This window comes from Coregonus clupeaformis, chromosome 12 (genome assembly GCF_020615455.1).
Source record: "Coregonus clupeaformis isolate EN_2021a chromosome 12, ASM2061545v1, whole genome shotgun sequence".
NCBI lineage: Eukaryota > Metazoa > Chordata > Actinopteri > Salmoniformes > Salmonidae > Coregonus > Coregonus clupeaformis.
This window is the reverse complement of record NC_059203.1, coordinates 1472411-1488776: the sequence shown is the minus strand read 5'-3', so window position 1 is coordinate 1488776 and position 16366 is coordinate 1472411. Positions and strand designations below refer to the sequence as shown.

At 43.2% G+C, this 16366-nt stretch overlaps 1 protein-coding gene across 2 annotated transcripts in view; it reads left to right on the top strand.

Moving 5' to 3' along the window:
- The window catches only part of LOC121577983 (eyes absent homolog 2), a 54904-nt gene that overhangs the window by 20698 nt on the left and 17840 nt on the right, over nucleotides 1-16366 (top strand). The window contains exons 2-6 of one of the 2 annotated variants that reach the window (XM_041892015.2): nucleotides 1931-1941; nucleotides 5137-5177; nucleotides 7628-7752; nucleotides 8053-8160; nucleotides 13741-13817. In XM_041892015.2, coding sequence (XP_041747949.1) covers nucleotides 7650-7752; nucleotides 8053-8160; nucleotides 13741-13817 — 288 coding nt within the window. In that variant the 5' untranslated portion in view covers nucleotides 1931-1941; nucleotides 5137-5177; nucleotides 7628-7649. Of the gene's footprint in view, nucleotides 1-1930; nucleotides 2002-5136; nucleotides 5178-7627; nucleotides 7753-8052; nucleotides 8161-13740; nucleotides 13818-16366 lie in introns of both variants that reach the window. The other variant, XM_041892014.2, reaches the window with a different exon arrangement.

Here is a 16366-nt window from a genome sequence, read left to right as displayed (position 1 = left end):
TTGTTGGCAATCACAGAGGTCAGACTTTTCTTGTAGTTGGCCACCAGGTTTGCACACATCTCAGGAGGGATTTTGTCCCACTCTTCTTTGCAGATCTTCTCAAAGTCATTAAGGTTTCGAGGCTGATGTTTGGCAACTCGAACCCTCAACTCCCTCCAAAGATTTTCTATGGGATTAAGGTCTGGAGACTGGCTAGGCCACTCCAGGACCTTAATGTGCTTCTTCTTGAGCCACTCCTTTGTTGCCTTGGCCGTGGGTTTTGGGTCATTGTCATGCTGGAATACCCATCCACGACTCATTTTCAATGCCCTGGCTGAGGGAAGGAGGTTCTCACCCAAGATTTGACGGTACATGGCCCCATCCATCGTCCCTTTGATGCAGTGAAGTTGTCCTGTCCCCTTAGCAGAAAAACACCCCCAAAGCATAATGTTTCCACCTCCATGTTTGACGGTGGGGATGGTGTTCTTGGGGTCATAGGCAGCATTCCTCCTCCTCCAAACACGGCGAGTTGAGTTGATGCCAAAGAGCTCAATTTTCGTCTCATCTTACCACAACACTTTCACCCAGTTCTCCTCTGAATCATTCAGATTTTCATTGGCAAACTTCAGACAGGCCTGTATATGTGCTTTCTTGAGCAGGGGGACCTTGCGGGCGCTGCAGGATTTCAGTCCTTCACGGCGTAGTGTGTTACCAATTGTTTTCTTGGTGACTATGGTCCCAGCTGCCTTGAGATCATTGACAAGATCCTCCCATGTAGTTCTGGGCTGATTCCTAACCGTTCTCATGATCATTGCAACTCCACGAGGTGAGATCTTGCATGGAGCCCCAGGCCGAGGGAGATTGACAGTTCATTTGTGTTTCTTCCATTTGCGAATAATCACACCAACTGTTGTCACCTTCTCACCAAGCTGCTTGGCGATGGTCTTGTAGCCCATTCCAGCCTTGTGTAGGTCTACAATCTTGTCCCTGACATCCTTGGAGAGCACTTTGGTCTTGGCCATTGTGGAGAGTTTGGAATCTGATTGATTGATTGCTTCTGTGGACAGGTGTCTATTAAACAGGTAACGAGCTGAGATTAGGAGCACTCCCTTTAAGAATGTGCTCCTAATCTCAGCTCGTTACCTGTATAAAAGACACCTGGGAGCCAGAAATCTTTCTGATTGAGAGGGGGTCAAATACTTATTTCCCTCATTAAAATGCAAATCAATTTATAACATTTTGGACATGCGTTTTCTGGATTTGTTTGTTGTGATTCTGTCTCTCACTGTTCAAATAAACCTACCATTAAAATTATAGACTGATCATTTCTTTGTCAGTGGGCAAATGTACAAAATCAGCAGGGGATCAAATACTTTTTTCCCTCACTGTATGTTACCATATGCCCGAATTGACTTAGTTTACATGTGATTCTAGGTCACAAACAACTCTGTTCTGTGTGATTACGCGGTTAGCTTGACCTAGTTTACTTCTCCCAAGTCATTGTGATGTGACGCAGTACAGTACGGGTGCCAAAAAGGTGCTGAGAGAGAGAGACAAGCAGAGAAGTGGGACGTTCTTCAGGGCTTTCCCAGGAAACTATGGAATCTGTCAAGTTGTTACTAACAAACAGCAATTCTGACTGACAAGCAAGAAGAAACAACAGCAGTCATTTGACTGTGGCATCCCTAATGGTGCGTTCTTATATAAACCTTACTCCGACTTGTAGCATGTCTGTCTGTCCGTCCGTCTGTCTCTCTGTCTGTCAGGAACTCCATTCGTTCCAAAACCCAAATCACTTTGTGAACATTCTGAGTAGGCTAATTATCCACCCCCTCTTTTTGCCCCGAATCTGAGTTCGGTTCCAACTTCCAAGCAAGTCAGTGCCCGAGGCATGTTGCTATGTGTCAGTCCCCTACATACTTCTGATGCTTATTCACTATTGTTTTCACAGGAAAGCTGACGGTGAGGACTTTGAGTGACTGTGTCTTGCCAGGGAAGAGAACACTCTCTACACAGAGTCAAGTAACAGCGCAGACATTTACAACATACAGTACCAGTCAAAAGTTTGGACACACCTACTCATTCAAGGGTTTTTCTTTATTTTTACTATTTTCTACAATGTAGATTAATAGTGAAGACATCAAAACTATGACATAACACATATGGAATCCTGTAGTAACCAAAAAAGTGTTAAACAAATCTAAATAGATTTTAGATTTTAGATTCTTCAAAGTAGCCACCCTTTGCCTTGATGACAGCTTTGCATACTCTTGGCATTCTCTCAACCAGCTTCATGAGGAATGCTTTTACAACAGTCTTGAAGGAGTTCCCACATATGCTGAGCACTTGTTGGCTGCTTTTCCTTCACTCTGCGGTCCAACTCATCCCAAACCATCTCAATTGGGTTGAGGTCGGGTGATTGTGGAGGCCAGGTCATCTGATGCAGCACTCCATCACTCTCCTTCTTGATCAAATAGCCCTTACACAGCCTGGAGGTGTGTTTTGGATCATTGTCCTGTTGAAAAACAGATGATAGTCCTACTAAGCGCAAACCAGATGGGATGGTGTATCGCTGCAGAATGCTGTGGTAGCCATGCTGGTTGAGTGTGCCTTGAATTCTAAATAAATCACTGACAGTGTCACCAGCAAAGCACCCCCACGCCATAACACCTCCTCCTCCATGCTTCATGGTGGGACCCACACATGCAGAGATCCTCCGTTCACCTACTCTGCGTCTCACAAAGACACGGTGGTTGGAACCAAAAATCTCAAATTTGGACTCATCAAAACAAAGGACAGATTTCCACTGGTCTAATGTCAATTTCTTGTGTTTCTTGGCCCAAGCAAGTCTCTTCTTCTTATTGGTGTCCTTTAGTAGTGGTTTCTTTGCAGCAATTTGACCATGAAGGCCTGATTCACACAGCCTCCTCTGAACAATTGATGTTGAGATGTGTCTGTTACTTAAACTCGGTGAAGCATTTATTTGGGCTGCAATTTCTGAGGCTGGTAACTCTAGTGAACTTATCCTCTGCAGCAGAGGTAACTCTGGGTCTTCCTTTCCATAGCGATTGATGGTTTTTGCAACTGCACTTGAATAAACTTTCAAAGTTCTTGAAATGTTCCGTATTGATTGAGCTTCATGTCTTAAAGTAATGATGGACTGTCGTTATCTTCTGTATACCACCCCTACCTTGTCACAACACAACTGATTGGCTCAAACACATTAAGAAGGAAATAAATTCCACAAATTAACTTTTAACAAGGCACACCTGTTAATTGTAATGCATTCCAGGTTACTACCTCATGAAGCTGGTTGAGAGAATGCCAAGAGTGTGCAAAGGGTGGCTATTTTAAGAATAAATATGTAAAATATATTTTGATTTGTTTAACACTTTTTTGGTTACTACATGATTCCATATGTGTTATTTAATAGTGTTGATGTCTTCACTATTATTCTACCATGTAGAAAATAGTACAAATAAAGAAAAACCCTTGAATGAGTAGGTGTCCAAACTTTTGACTGGTACTGTATATTTTCCTTTGAAGAAACAACAGGGGCTTCATTTATCAACCGTGCGTAAATGTCTTACTCAATGCTGGCGTACGTGGACCTTATAGCATTTGCATGCACCACAAATGATTGGGATTTATCAAACTGGGATTTATCAAAATCAGAGCCATACTACAGTATATTTGTGGGCTCATGAATGAGCGATAAAAACCCGCCTGGAAAACACTCATTCAACTTTTATGGTAACAAAAACACCATCATTTGCTGTATGATTTGGAGATGTTGGAACTGGGCCATGATAGTTACTAAAATAAATCCCAATTGCAAATTTGATTACATTTCTGTAGAGGTGTGGGCAGAATGTTTTAATATTTTCTTGGGAGGGCAGAATGTTTTATTCTTTTCTTGGGGGGGCAAAATGTTTTAATATTTTCTTGGGGGGACAGAATGTTTTAATATTTTCTTGGGGGGCAGAATGTTTTAATATTTTCTTGGGGGGGCAGAATGTTTTAATATTTTCTTGGGGGGGCAGAATGTTTTAATATTTTCTTGGGAGGGCAGAATGTTTTAATATTTTCTTGGGGGGGCAGAATGTTTTAATATTTTCTTGGGGGGGCAGAATGTTTTAATATTTTCTTGGGGGGGCAGAATGTTTTAATCTTTTCTTGGAGGGGCAGAATTTTTAATATTTTTTAAACAAAAAACGCATGCCGCCTATAGCAAACATTGGCCGCGCATTCTGAAAGATTGATCGTCCTTTCGAACAATTTAAAAGTAAATGCTACAGCCCACACTTCTATGCAAAAGACGAATTGCTGTTCAATATTTCGTTTTTCAATAGATTATTATGTTTCTATCTCCTGCCTTGGTATTGGCTCTGAGATTAAATAGGCTAGGCAATGATGTCACGCTTCAATCTCACAGCAATACTGTAGCCTACCCATACTGCCAAAGACTGTCAAGGCTACCGGTGTATTTACTTTCAAGCATGCTTGGCTATTGAATGAGTGATATATAAATAGTAAACTAATATTTGTTGTGTAACGGGAATAAACCAGTCATGTCAGAAAAGGAGAGACATGTCCTGCAATATGATTATGATATATACTTATATAATAAAAGTTGAATAAATATATTATACAACATGCTGCTAAGCAATCTACTGTACTTACCAACAGCAAATGGATCTGTTTTATCACTAGGCCAATGTTTTAATGTTTTTATTAGCCTACCATTATTAGAATTACCAAACATCAAACACCTCAATTTCCCCCAAAATAACAATATTTGCTTGCAGTACAGTTGATCAACCACTAGAAGTTGTGCCCACGCATGGTTTGAGATTTGCATTGAGATACGTACACTTTCCCGTCAAGTTCAAAACTGATCAATACCATCTTTTGCGGGGAAAAAGTTGCACGCAAGGTTTGAGTATTTTTTGTGCGAACACACCTTGATAAATGAGGCCCCAGGTGTCTTACATAACTTACCCAGTGGAATCAGACTGTTTTAAAAAATCAAATTTCATACTATGGTATTATGGCTAAGTATTGAAATTGGAATCGTATAAAGCCTTATATCACTGTGAAATCAAATCTCAGGTTATTTATACATTTCTCTGTTCTCTCATTTGTTTTTCCCTCTAGGGCATCTAAGGCTCCATATCAAACTCTTCCTTTATCTGCAAGTGAGTGTTGATGACATTTTAGGCAGAGCATAACATAGCATAGAAAAGCATAGCATAGAATAGCATACAGTGGGGAAAAAAAGTATTTAGTCAGCCACCAATTGTGCAAGTTCTCCCACTTAAAAAGATGAGAGAGGCCTGTAATTTTCATCATAGGTACACGTCAACTATGACAGACAAATTGAGAGAGAAAAAATCCTGAAAATCACATTGTAGGATTTTTTATGAATTTATTTGAAAATGATGGTGGAAGATAAGTATTTGGTCACCTACAAACAAGCAAGATTTCTGGCTCTCACAGACCTGTAACTTCTTCTTTAAGAGGCTCCTCTGTCCTCCACTCGTTACCTGTAATAATGGCACCTGTTTCAACTTGTTATCAGTATAAAAGACACCTGTCCACAACCTCAAACAGTCACACTCCAAACTCCACTATGGCCAAGACCAAAGAGCTGTCAAAGGACACCAGAAACAAAATTGTAGATGTCACGGTTCAGACAGACGACAAGAGGACCACAATTGCGTCACACCAGAAAGTTTATTTAAACTTAAGGGGAAAGAGATGTAGGGAGTGAGTGAAGGCTCCAGGGGTTATCCCGTCCGATGTGCTGGGTCTGTGCCTCCCCCAGTGGCAGCGATGCGTCCGATGACGCCGGTGGTTGGTGGTCCAGAAGTCCTGGGGGGGGAGGAAACACAGACACAACGGGGCGGATGAAAACAGGCAGAAGTACAGTTCAAGGGAAATCCAAATACGTCGTAGCAAGGCAGAAGGCTGGTCAGAGTTACCGGGGTCGAAGAGTAGTCAGGAGTCGTAATGGCAGAAAGCAGGTCTGGTTTTCCTGGGGCAGAAGAGTATCCAAGAATCAGGCAGGTCCGGGGTCACAAAACAGGGGTGAGCCAGAAGCGCGAGCACACAGGTTCCGGGTGTGAGCTTTGCAGACGATCTGACCAAGGAGAGCTGACAGACGGGACTTTAAATACTGGGAGAGGTTAGTGGGTAATGCAGCGCAGCTGGCAGAGTAATTAGAGCCGAGCAGAGCAGGGACAGGTGGAGCTCGTTAGGCTGAGTAGAGAGAGAGAGATGAGCAGAGTGGAAGATAGTGGAAACACATTAAGGTGGTAACCCGGTGGAGTGAGAGGGCTCATGACAGTAGACCTGCACCAGGCTGGGAAGACTGAATCTGCAATAGGTAAGCAGCTTGGTTTGAAGAAATCAACTGTGGGAGCAATTATTAGGAAATGGAAGACATACAAGACCACTGATAATCTCCCTCGATCTGGGGCTCCACGTAAGATCTCACCCCGTGGGGTCAAAATGATCACAAGAACGGTGAGCAAAAATCCCAGAACCACACGGGGGGACCTAGTGAATGACCTGCAGAGAGCTGGGACCAAAGTAACAAAGCCTACCATCAGTAACACACTACGCCGCCAGGGACTCAAATCCTGCAGTGCCAGACGTGTCCCCCCTGCTTAAGCCAGTACATGTCCAGGCCCGTCTGAAGATTGCTAGAGTGCATTTGGATGATCCAGAAGAGGATTGGGAGAATGTCATATGGTCAGATGAAACCAAAATATAACTTTTTGGTAAAAACTCAACTCGTCGTGTTTGGAGGACAAAGAATGCTGAGTTGCATCCAAAGAACACCATACCTACTGTGAAGCATGGGGGTGGAAACATCATGCTTTGGGGCTGTTTTTTTGCAAAGGGACCAGGATGACTGATCCGTGTAAAGGAAAGAATGAATGGGGCCATGTATCGTGAGATTTTGAGTGAAAACCTCCTTCCATCAGCAAGGGCATTGAAGATGAAACGTGGCTGGGTCTTTCAGCATGACAATGATCCCAAACACACCGCCCGGGGCAACGAAGGAGTGGCTTTGTAAGAAGCATTTCAAGGTCCTGGAGTGGCCTAGCCAGTCTCCAGATCTCAACCCCCTTAGAAAATCTTTGGAGGGGAGTTGAAAGTCCGTGTTGCCCAGCGACAGCCCCAAAACATCACTGCTCTAGAGGAGATCTGCATGGAGGAATGGGCCAAAATACCAGCAACAGTGTGTGAAAACCTTGTGAAGACTTACAGAAAACGTTTGACCTGTGTCATTACCAACAAAGGGTATATAACAAAGTATTGAGAAACTTTTGTTATTGACCAAATACTTATTTTCCACCATAATTTGCAAATAAATTCATAAAAAATCCTACAATGTGATTTTCTGGATTTTCTTTTCTCATTTTGTCTGTCATAGTTGACGTTTACCTATGATGAAAATTACAGGCCTCTCTCATCTTTTTAAGTGGGAGAACTTGCACAATTGGTTGCTGACTAAATACTTTTTTTCCCCACTGTAGCAAAGCATAGCATAAACTAAGCAGCTAACATTCTCAAAAACTATGCAATTTGGACAATAAATACAATAAAGTTGCTTAACAACTTTACTTCCTCCTCCCAGATCAGCTGATCTGAGAGCTGTGATGTCGGCGTATGGACAGACCCAGTACAGCCCCGGCCTCCAGCCTGCGGTACCCTATCCACCATACACACACCACGCCCAGGGCTACGGAATGCCCTCCTACAGTGAGTACCCGGCATTTCATTCAATACCGGGGGTGAAGAGGAGGGATATGACTGTTTAAGAGATGCCTTGAAAGTTGTAAGGCATCTAAGGCAGCGTGAATAGGTATCAAATTGTATTTAATTTTATTTGTCACATGATAAAAATAATAACACAAGGAATAAATACACAATGAAAAACGATAACTCAGCTATATACATACAGTACACGGGATGCCAGTATGCCTCTCTGTAAAATCCAGTGTAACCAGTGTCAGTAACTGAATCCAGTGTGGATGATTCTGTTTGTCCTTTCCTCTGCAGACATAAAGACAGAGGATGGCCTCAGCCTCTCTCCAGGACAGAACAGTCTCTACTCTAACTACAGCAACACTCCCCCCAGCCAGGGCCTCTATAGCTACTCCACACACGGTCAGTCACTCTCTCTCTCTCTCTCACACACACACACACACACACACACACACACACACACACACACACACACACACACACACACACACACACACACACACACACACACACACACACACACACACACACACACACACACACACACACACACACACACACACAAACAAACACGCACACGCACACACACAAACAGACACACACACAAATACCCACACATATACAGTCAGTACTCCCTCCCTCACTCTGTCTCTCTCCACCTATCTGTGCCTTTCTCTCTGATCTCTCCTCTTCTCTTGGTGTGTTTCTCTCTGATCTCTCCTCTTCTCTTTGTGTCTTTCTCTCTGATCTCTCCTCTTCTCTTTATGTGTTTCTCTCTGATCTCTCCACCTCTCTTTGTGTGTTTCTCTCTGATCTCTACACCTCTCTTTGTTTGTTTCTCTCTGATCTCTCCTCCTCTCTCTCTCTCTCCCTCCATCTCTGCCTGTCCTCTCTCTCTCTCTCTCTCTCTCTCTCTCTCTCTCTCTCTCTCTCTCTCTCTCTCTCTCTCTCTCTCTTCTCTCCCTCCATCTCTGTCTGTCCTTCTCTCTGTCTCTCCTTCTCTCTCTATGTCTCTCTCTCTCCTTCTCTCTCTATGTCTCTCTATGTCTCTCTCTGTCTCTCTCTCTCTCTCTCTCTCTCTCTCTCTCTCTCTCTCTCTCTCTCTCTCTCTCTCTCTCTCTCTCTCTCTCTCTCCTTTCCTTTCTCTCTCTCTCTCTCTCTCTTTCCTTCTCTCTCTTGCTGAGATCTATCCTCTTTTCTATGGCCTCGCTCCCTCTCTTTCATTTTCTCTCTGATCTCTCCATCACTACGGGCCAGTGAGTCCTGGCGTTTCCAGGTGGGTGTCCTTAGCAGTGCCCATCTGTCCTCCTCCACACCTGTTCTCCATTAGCTGCGGTCTGGGTGCCTGGCGTCAGCCCCTTTCCTCCCACCACACCCACAACACACAGCCCAGGCTCAGACCAGCATGTGGGTGTGTGCGTGGGGGGGTGGCGGGTGGGGGGGCATGTGGGTGTGTAAGAGAGAGAGTATACGTGCGTCAATGTGTGCGTGTGTATGCTTGCGTGTGTGTGTCTGCACACATGCGTGGTTGTGTACTATGTGTGTGTCTGTGCTCCACACATTCCCCAGTTCTTTGGCGCCCAAAGCATGCTTGGCTCAGTGGGACTTGATGGATTTCAAAGCAGCGTGAAATTGACCCTGCTCTGTCAGAGGCTAGAGGTCAAGGTGCATGTTGTGGTGCTCGGAGGGTAGGCTAATGGAAGAACTACATGGACTCACTGACAGGGGAATCCAAGGCCACTGTTAACAGGATCCTATTAATGAGTATGCACCGTAGCAAAACCTTTTGCAATGAAAAACTGTTCAGGTTTTTCTTCTGTTTGGTGCCACATTGATACATCATCAATAGAATCCACATTGATACATCATCAAAGAGGATTGTGTATTTGTCTTGGTCTATATTTTGTAGTTTTAGCTTGGACTAAATGGTCTGTTCCAGCTTCAGCCAGCTACCGTTGTTTGGACTAAATGGTAGTCTGTTCCAGCCAGCTACCGTTGCTTGGTCTAAATGGTAGTCTGTTCCAGCCAGCTACCGTTGCTTGGTCTAAATGGTAGTCTGTTCCAGCTTCAGCCAGCTACCGTTGCTTGGACTAAATGGTAGTCTGTTCCAGCCAGCTACCGTTGCTTGGTCTAAATGGTAGTCTGTTCCAGCCAGCTACAGTTGCTTGGTCTAAATGGTAGTCTGTTCCAGCTTCAGCCAGCTACCGTTGCTTGGACTAAATGGTAGTCTGTTCCAGCCAGCTACCGTTGATTGGTCTAAATGGTAGTCTGTTCCAGCTTCAGCCAGCTACCGTTGCCGTCAGAAAGCAAGACTGAAACACTGGTATTCCAGCAATCTGAAACCATGACAGCTGATGAACACATGGGAAAACTCTCATGTGTTTTAATACAGGTAAACAAAATCTAGAGTGGCTTGAAACAAGCTCCCATGGCAACTCCATGTACAAGACCACTAGACCTCTCCTCCCTCCCACACACACACACGCACGCAAGTAAGCGCACACAAACACACCACACACACTACACTACACACTACACGCTACATACTACACACTACAAATTACACACTACACACTACACCACAGAGGAGAAACCAAATCAGAACCAGAATTCCACTGTTTATTTGGAAACCTTCTGGTTTCTGTTGTTGTTGCTTTGAAGAGTATGTTGTGTGGTCCTAGATGACTCCCGGGTGGTTCTGGGTAGTCATTCATCTATCATTGAGTCTTGGGGTGGATGGATGGATGGATGGATGGAGGGGTAACAAACAAGTGTGGCCGGGGAAAAGAGCCCGGAGGAAGGCATTCCTTCAGCAGAGTTGATAACACTGATGGAGTAACTAGCTAGCGCACCAGGCTTCCCCCACCTGCATTGTTGTTGTTGGGACTCATAAATCAAGCGCCATACTCCCTGAGGACTGGCTTGTCACTGGAGGGGTTGAGGCAATTCAATGTTATGAGGCCAGTCGTGAAGCTACTTCGGTGATAAGTGTTAAGGTGATTACATTACGATACAGGTGTAGGATCTTAATTTGCTCACTCTGTTGTTGCTGAGAGTTTTCCTGCGCTGCAGGAAATGAAGATGAGCTTCGTGATTTACTTAAATTCACAGAAAACCTGGACTAAAACATGGTTATATTAACAGTATAGCACATGTAGCCTAATTTTGGTCAGCTAATAGCCTAACCACCGATCAAGCAACATTATGGACTAAACGTTCAAATCCTGTTGCTGCAGGATTATTTTTCTATTACAATACTGGTCAAATTAAGATCCTATATCTCTATGTGTTGGGCCAACTAGGGTTGCAAAAGTCCGGTAACTTTCCCAAAATTCTCATGTTTTCCAGAGGCGTTCATATTTTTCTGATTATTTCCTTCTGATTCCGAAAATCTTCCTATCAGGATTTCTGGAAAAACTGTGCATTTTTGGAAAGTTACCAGAATTTTGCAATTGTTGTCTCACAATATTGACCTCATTCCGTCAGTAGAGGATGCCTGGTTGTTCTTTAAAAGTGCTTTCCTCTCCATCTTAAATAAGCATGCCCCATTCAAAAAAGTAAGAACTAAGAACAGATATAGCCCCTGGTTCACCCCAGACTTGACTGCCCTTGACCAGCACAAAAACATCCTGTGGCGTACGGCATTAGCATCAAACAGCCCCCGCGATATGCAACTTTTCAGGGAAGTCAGGAACTAATATACACAATGAGTTAGGAAAGCAAAGGCTAACTTTTTCAAACAGAAATTTGCATCCTGTAGCACTAACTCCAAAAAGTCCATGGAGAATAAGAGCACCTCCTCCCAGCTGCCCACTGCACTGAGGCTAGGAAACACTGTCACTACCGATAAATCTAAGATAATCGAATATTTCAACAAGCATTTCAACAAGGCCCCTACCCCGGCCACCAGCTCTCCCCCCCGCCGCTTCTACTTCACCCAAATTCAGACAGCTGATGTTCTGAAAGAGCTGCACAATCTGGACCCCTACAAATCAGCTGGGCTAGACAATCTGGACCCTTTCTTTCTAAAATTAGCCGCCGAAATTGTCGCAACCCCTATCACCAGCCTGTTCAACCTCTCTTTCATATCGTCTGAGATCCCCAGAGATTGGAAAGCTGCCGCGGTCATCCCCCTCTTCAAAGGGTGTGACACTCTAGATCCAAACTGTTACAGACCTATATCCATCCTGCCCTGCCTTTCGAAAGTATTTGAAAGCCAAGTTAACAAACAGATCACCGACTATTTAGAATCCCACCGTACCTTCTCCGCAATGCAATCTGGTTTCCGAGCTGGTCATGGGTGTATCTCAGCCACGCTCAAGGTCCTAAACGATATAATAACTGCGATCAATAAAAGACAGTACTGTGCAGCCGTCTTCATCGACCTGGCCAAGGCTTTTGACTCTGTCAATCACCGCATTCTTATTGGCAGACTAAATAGCCTTGGTTTCTCAAATGACTGCCTCGCCTGGTTCACCAACTACTTCTCAGATAGAGTTCAATGTGTCAAATCGGAGGGCCTGTTGTCTGGACCTCTGGCAGTGCCACAGGGTTCAATTCTCGGGCCGACTCTATTCTCTGTGTATATCAATGATGTCGCTCTTGCTGCTGGTGACGCTCAGATCCACCTCTAGTCGCCTGCCCGACTAGAATCACTACTCTCGGCGGGTCTGACTTAGAATATGTGGACAACTACAAATACCTAGGTGTCTGGTTAGACTGTAAACTCTCTTTCCAGACTCACATTAAGCATCTCCAATCCAAAGTTAAATCTAGAATCGGCTTCCTATTTCGCAACAAAATGCCTTCGCTCATGCTGCTAAACATGCCCTCGTAAAACTGACTATCCTACCGATCCTTGACTTCAGCGATGTCATTTACAAAATAGCTTCCAACACTCTACTCAGCAAATTGGATGTAGTCTATCACAGTGCCATCCGTTTTGTCACCAAAGCCCCATATACTACCCACCATTGTGACCTGTACGCTCTCGTTGGCTGGCCCTCACTACATATTCGTCGCCAAACCCACTGGCTCCAGGTCATCTATAAATCCCTCCTAGGCAAATCCCCGCCTTATCTTAGCTCATTGGTCACTTTAGCAACACCCACCCGTAGTATGCGTTCCAGCAGGTATATCTCACTGGTCATCCCCAAAGCCAACACCTCCTTTGGCCGCTATTCCTTCCAGTTCTCTGGTGCAAATGACTGGAACGAACTGCAAAAATCTCTGAAACTGGAGACACTTATTTCCCTCACTATCTTTAAGCATCAGTTGTCAGAGCAGCTTACCGATCACTGCACCTGTACACAGCCCATCTGTAATTAGCCCACCCAACTACCTCATCCCCATATTGTTATTTACATTGTTATTTATTTTGCTCATTTGCACCCCAGTATCTCTATTTGCACATCATCTTCTGCACATCTATCACTCCAATGTTAATACTGAATTATAATTGTAATTATTTTGCACTATGGCCTATTTATTGCCTTACCTCCATAACTTACTACATTTGCACACACTGTATATAGATTTTCTATTGTGTTATTGACTGTACATTTTGTTTATTCCATATGTAACTCTGTGTTGTTGTTGTTTTTCCCGCACTGCTTTGCTTAATCTTGGCCAGGTCGCAGTTGTAAATGAGAACTTGTTCTCAACTGGCTTACCTGGTTAAATAAAGGTTAAATAAAAAATAAATAAAACAATTCACTAAGTGTACATAGTTACAAATTCTATTGTATTGCTCCATAATGAGTGCTAATTGACTGATATACTTGAATGATAGGTATTCTATTTCTGTTGAGTTACATTTGACTGCCTTGCATTCTTGAATTTTCCTGCTTTGTTTCCATTCATTATAAACATCTCTTTCAAGGGATACATTAACAATAAACAGATTTTTCCATTGAAGCTTTCAGTAGAAGTCCAATTTCTGAGTGAGTCTGTTTTTAATGTTGGTTTAATGTTGTTTTCCAGGTAGCAGTATTTCATCTGGGATTTTCCAGGGAGCCAACCCCATCACAGGCTCAACTCCATTCAACACCACACAACAGGTAAGTACCAGATGTAATACGCAAGACATTACAAACGAAAACAGCTTTCTTTCGCGGTGCACCAAGTGTCCAAATAGCTGGGATAGAATGAAATGAGTTTGGAATACTGCAACTTACAATTGTATGTGCCACACATTTTCAAGCTTTCTGCAATAACGTCCTTCATGAGGGCATCGTAAAAATATGTTTTTTGTTTGTTGATATTGTCCAGATATAAGTATTGACTGAATAATAGTATGAAAATAAAAAATGTATGCTATCACTAACTGTAAGTCGCTCTGGATAAGAGCGTCTGCTAAATGACTAAAATCTCAAATGTAAAAAATAAATAATCCAGTCAATTATTTCAAATAAAATAAAATAGTATTTGTCACATGCGCCGAATACAACAAGTGTAGACTTTACAGTGAAACGCTTACTTATGAGCACTTTCCCAACAATGCAGTTAAAAAGTAAGACAATTAATAAATAGATCAAAGAAAATAGTAACACAATAAAATTACGATAAAATAACGAGGCTATATACAGGCTATATACAAGGAGTGGTACTGGTGGTACCGAGTCAGTGTACTGGGGACGAGGTAGTTTGGGTGATTGATTGAGGTACTATGTACATGTACAGTGCCTTCGGAAAGTATTCAGACCCCTTGACTTTTTCCAAATGTTGTTATGTTACAGCCTTATTCTAAAATGGATTAAGTAAAAAATATATATATCATTAATCTACACACAATACCCCATAATGACAAAGCAAAAACAGGTTTTTAGAAATGTTATCAAATGTATTACAAATAAAAAACAGAAATACCTTATTTACGTAAGTATTCAGACCCTATGCTATGAGATTCGAAATTGAGCTCAGGTGCATCCTGTTTCCATTGATCGTCCTTGAGATGTTTCTTCAACTTGATTGGAGTCCACCTGTGGTAAATTCAATTGATTGGACATGATTTGGAAAGGCACACACCTGTCTATATAAGGTCCCACAGTTGACAGTGCATGTCAGAGCAAAAACCAAGCCATGAGGTCAAAGGAATTGAGACAGGATCATGTTGAGGCACAGATTTGGGGAAGGGTACCAAAACATTTCTGCAGCATTGAAGGTCCCCAAGAACACAGAGGCCTCCATCATTCTTAAATGGAAGACATTTCGTACCACCAAGACTCTTCCTAGAGCTGCCCCCACGGCCAAACTGAGCAATCGGGGGAGAGGGGCCTTGGTTAGGGAGGTGACCAAGAACCCGATGAGCACTCTGACAGAGCTCCAGAGTTCCACTGTGGAGATGGGAGAACCTTCCAGAAGGACAACCATCTCTGCAGCACTCCACCAATCAGGCCTTTATGGTATAGTGGCCAGACGGAAGCCACTCCTCAGTAAAAGGCACATGACAGCCCGCTTGGAGTTTGCCAAAAGGCACCTAAAGGACTCTCACACCATGAGAAACAAGATTCTCTGGTCTGATGAAACCAAGAATGAACTCTTTGGCCTGAATGCCAAGCGTCATGTCTGGAGGAAACCTGGCACCATCCCTACGGTGAAGCATGGTGGTGGCAGCATCATGCTGTGGGGATGTTTTTCAGCGGCAGGGACTGGGAGACTAGTCAGGATCGAGGTTAAGATGAATTGAGCAAAGTACAGAGTACCTAGTCCAGAGTACTCAACCTCAGACTGGGGCGAAGGTTCACCTTCCAACAGGACAACAACCTTAAGCACACAGCCAAGACAACACAGGAGTGGCTTCGGGACAAGTCTCTGAATGTCCTTGAGTGGCCCAGCCAGAGCCCGGACTTGAACCCGATCTAACATCTCTGGAGAGACCTGAAAATAGCTGTGCAGCGACTCTCGCCATCAAACCTAACAGAGCTTGAGATGATCTGCAGAGAGGAATGGTAGAAACTACCCAAATACAGGTGTGCCAAGCTTGTAGCGTCATACCCAAGAAGACTCAATGCAGTAATCGCTGCCAAAGGTGCTTCAACAAAGTACTGAGTAAAGGGTCTGAATACTTTTTGCTAAAATGTCTAAAAACCTGTTTTTGCTTTGTCATTATAGGGTATTGTGTGTAGATTGATGAGGGGAAAAAACGATTTAATCCATTTTAGAATAAGGCTGCAATGTAACAAAATGTGGAAAAAGTCAAGGGGTCTGAATACTTCCCGAATGCGCTATATGTAGGGGAGAAAAGCAAAAGGTAGCCGCTTACAGTTTTTTACAATCACTTTGGCACTAATTTCAAAACCTTGACGTCATTTTTCAAAACTCTAGACACAAAACTCACAACCAATGATCAAAATGCACATTTTTCAAAACTCTAACACTTTTTTTCAATTGCTTGGATACAATACACATAAAACTAAGATCATTTGTTCATTTAACAAAAATCACCTGTTCAATATGACACAGCTTAACATCAAATAACTACTATTTCAAAAGGCAATTCACACATTACATTTCAGATGAGTGTCTATTCATTTCATTACAATTATCCAACTATCAATTGATACAACTGCTCAAAATGCTAAGTAACTGTTGCATTACTCTTAATGCA